Source organism: Lemur catta, chromosome 7 (genome assembly GCF_020740605.2).
Source record: "Lemur catta isolate mLemCat1 chromosome 7, mLemCat1.pri, whole genome shotgun sequence".
Taxonomy (NCBI): Eukaryota; Metazoa; Chordata; class Mammalia; order Primates; family Lemuridae; genus Lemur; species Lemur catta.
The window spans coordinates 17,155,456-17,159,544 of record NC_059134.1 but is presented as its reverse complement, the minus strand read 5'-3'; the positions used below and the strand labels follow the sequence as shown (position 1 = coordinate 17,159,544).

The following is a 4,089-nucleotide window of genomic DNA, read 5'->3' as shown; positions in this document are numbered from 1 at the left end:
AATAAATAGATAAGATAATATGGTATGTAAATACAAGGCAATATTACTCAGCTTTAAACAAGAAGGAGATCCTGATTTTGCAACAAGATGGGTGAAACTGGGGAGTCTTATGCTAAGAGAAATAAGCCAGCACTCAAAGACAAATACCACATTATCTTACTTATGTGACATCTCAAAATTTTAAACTCACAAAAACACAAGAGTAGAGTGGTAGTTGCCAGGGTCTGGGAGTTAGTTAAATGAGGAGCTGTTGGTTAAAGGGTACAAAGTTTCAGTTATGCAGGATTAATAAGTTGTGAAGATCTAAGTACAATGTGGTGACTGTAGTTAATGATGTTGCATTTTCTACTTGAAATTTGCTAAGAAAGTAGATTTTAAGTGTTCTCATCACACACACACACACATATAAATGGTAACTATGTGAGTTGATGCATATGTTAATTAGCTTGACTGTGGCAATCATTTCACAGTGTATGTTATATTAAAACATCACACTGTGCATCTAAACTATACACAACTTTTATTTGTCAATAATACCACAATAGAGTTGTAAAAAAATAACCGGGAAAAGTACGGCGAAAATTCTTACTTTATATCCTTATTTTTGTGTGTGCATTACCATACCCCTTAATTTACTTAATTGTCCTTTATCTTTTCATCATTACATTTGTGTATGACAGTACAGTGTGCATCAGTGTCCACAGCCCCAGTAAACTTTCTTTACCACCCCCAGGCCAGTTTACCTATGCCCACGCAGACTGGCTCTGTTCTCCTGCTGTACTTCGTGCCAGGAGACCCTGGCCCTCTCATCATTCACATTCATAATCCTCACCTTTACCTCACACCATTTTGATCAGCACTTTATCTGCACATATTATAGATTTCTCTTTTTTATGTTCAGTTTTTAAAAGCATATCAAAGCTAGCATAAATTGAGCAAATCCTATTATAGTTTGAGGAGTTGGTGGAGCATTGGGACCACTTACAATGAACCATTCAAATTTTAGTAGATATGCCGTCAATCTCTGCTTTTTCATGCCATTTTTAATTAACCAAGATTTAAGAGTCCTCCCCTGATAGTTGTCTAATTTCAGCCTTTTTTGTTTATAGGGCTGATTTGTTCCCAAAGGTGCAATTCTTTCAGGCTGCCTATTGGAAATAAAATCCTATATTACTTTTGGAATTTTAAAATATGTATCAACACTTTATAAGTTTGCCACATATTTTCTCCAATACAGGAGTGGGAATGTGACCATTAAGAGAATGTGCTATTCAGTTTTCTCTGGACACTTCCCTCAGTTTATGTTTTCAAATTCATGACTTCAAGAGTGTTTGCCTTTAATTGTACATGGCTCCATTTCTTAAACTGTCTTAATTAAGCCTACAACAACAACAACAACAAAAAGTACAAAAACTTTCCCCCTTTAAAAACTAAAGTTCAGATAGGCTAAGTGTTGCCTGATAAAAAAGTGATAAATCCAGGCTTAAAATTCAGATTTTCTTACTTCAGTTCACTGTCCTTAATGACATTGTGTGTGTGCATGGTGGTCCAATAATAGAGTTCAGAAAGTGTTATTTTTTTCTACGTCTGAATTATCTCCTCCGAACCTTGACTACGATACTTTGTCTCTGAGGTGGCACTAAGCCTATTCATACTTTCCTGTAGATCTTTGATTTTCTGATCTTGAAACATGTCTTTCTCCACCCTGAGTCAAAGAGTTGAAAATACCCATTCTAAGCAAACAAACTTTGTTGAAGTTTCAAGTTCTCCTGTGCAATAAGGACATAATTTTGTTGATTGCTTCCCTCAAGACTTCCTTTACCTTTTCATTTCTTAAACTATAAATGAAGGGATTCAGAAGAGGGGTCACCACTGTGGTGAGGACAGCTGTCACCTTGTCAAATTCCAGTGAGTGACTCTGGCTGGGCCTCACATACATGAAGATGTTGCTCCCGTAGGCAGTGGAAACGATGGTGATGTGAGCAGCACAGGTGGAAAAGGCCTTCTGACGTCCTTGAGCTGAGGGGATGCGCAAGATGGTAGAAATGATGTAGGCGTAGGACACAATGGTGAGCACCAGTGAGGTCAGAAGGATGAGAGAAGATAAGAGGAAGTTTATCATCTGGATGAAATAAGTGTCTGTACAGGCTGCCTGTAGCAGAGGAGCAATGTCACAGAAGAAGTGACTAATTTCCTTATAACAGAAAGGCAATCTGGACACCACAATAATTGGGCACAGCACAGACAGGAAGGCTCCCACCCAGCAGCCCAGGACCAGCAGAAGGCAGACTCTGCTGTTCATGATGATAGTGTAGCACAGAGGGTTACAGATGGCCACGTAGCGGTCAAAGGACATCACTGCCAAGAGGATAAACTCCACTGTCCCAAAGAAAAAAAAGAAGTATATTTGGGTCATGCAGCCAGCAAAGGATATGGTCTTTCTTTCCTCTAGGAGACAAGCTAACAGCTTTGGAGTAACTGAAGTAGTGTAAAAAATGTCCAAAAATGACAAATTACTGAGGAAGAAGTACATTGGGGTTTGGAGGCGATTATCAGCCCATATTAGGGAAATGATGACAACATTTCCTGCTAGAGTCAGCATGTAAGTAAACAAGAGGACCACAAAAAGGGCAACCTGAAGCTTCTGAAGAACAGGAAAGGCAGTCAAGGTAAATTCAGTCACCATGGTCTGATTTTGCATGTCCATTGCTGGCAATGCTTAGTGGGCAGCAAATGTCTGAAAAAATAACAAAATATAGAGATGAAAGTCAGCTTAAGGAAGTTTCCAACTCCTAATATCTATCATAAGAGTGAAATAGAAGAAGCTTTGTGTGAGGAGTCAAGAGTGATCTGTTCACAATCTTCCTCTAACCCTGAAAAATTTACCTTGGGTAAATGATATTACTTCTTCCAACTTCACTATTCTTATATTTAAAGTTTTTGGTTCAACGAAATTGTGTCCATGGTCCCTCCAAGTTCTAGTCTTTATGATTTAATCTCTTTTATGTAATGCTCCTTCCTGTCTCTTCTGCTCTTCCTGACCTACTGCTTCCCCAGCTAAGTTCTGTGCCTAAGAAGAAAGACAAACTTAACTGAGAATACATTAGGAAAATGGAGAAAGAGAAAATTAATAAAACTTGAGTTACTTTTCTCAAAGTTATTTCAACTTTGAAGGTAACTTCTAAATCAAAGACCAGGAACTATGAAAAGTGGCCAGGACAATCACATGAAAGAGAACCTATATTTGTTTCTACTCATTTTTGTTATTCTTGCTACGTGTTGAGTATTAATATAGTATGCAATTGGACACACATTATTTTGATGAAATAACAATGTTTCCCTAAAGTTGATATAGTTTTCTTCATTTTTACTTTATATAATGATATAAAAGTTTTGATGTCTATACTATTACAGAACAAGTAGGTCCATGATATATGATTAATAATTTGCATAACTTATTTCATATAGTTTGAAAAAGTCTTTATGGGAAAATGATTAGTGGATTTGTTTTGTTTTTGTTGTTGTTCCTTTACATGTTCCATCTGTGGCAGCATCCAGGATAATAACAAAACTTTCCCCTCTCATTCCCCAACTGAGTCTTACAAGTTCTCTCAAATAGTTTTCTTGTACTTTGCATTCTTTTGAGCCGTTTGAAGACAAGGTTATTAACATCAGTGCAAAAACTTGGATGCCAATACATGTGTTAGAAACACTCAGCCTAATCTCTGAATACTGCTCAACTTTGCTGACCATCTTCTATTGCATGTCTATATATTTCAATTGAAGCAGTGTCCTTTTGTGTATTATTCTGTGACTTCCTTTAGTTTCAGTTAAAATGGCAAATGTATGAACCAGGAACTAGGCAATTTCTTGCCTTGGAGCCCACCCAGTTCCCATTCAAAGGAGGTCATTTTCCTGAGCCTCTCTATCTGGGAAAAGTGAGCACCAGCAGTTAGTTTATTTTTATTATTATTTTTAATTTATTCATTTCTTTGGTCAACCAGTAGTTTTTTAGCATATGGCCTGCATCATCCAAAGTTTCAGTGATGGAGCTATATCAATGGAAAATAAAAAATACAAAGCAAAAAC

The 4,089-nt window shown here is 37.1% G+C and overlaps 1 protein-coding gene across 1 annotated transcript; it reads right to left on the bottom strand.

The window, feature by feature from the left end:
• Window positions 1-1,759: 1,759 nt before the first annotated feature.
• On the bottom strand, window positions 1,760-2,701 carry LOC123641216 (olfactory receptor 6M1-like). Its single transcript, XM_045555758.1, has one exon. The coding sequence runs from the start codon at window positions 2,699-2,701 to the stop codon at window positions 1,760-1,762; it is 942 nt and encodes a 313-aa protein (XP_045411714.1).
• Between the last annotated feature and the right edge of the window lie 1,388 nt (window positions 2,702-4,089).

Excerpts from the sequence above, each read along its gene's own strand:
- LOC123641216 (XM_045555758.1), bottom strand. The coding sequence starts at position 2,701 with ATGCAAAATCAGACCATGGTGACTGAATTTACCTTGACTGCCTTTCCT.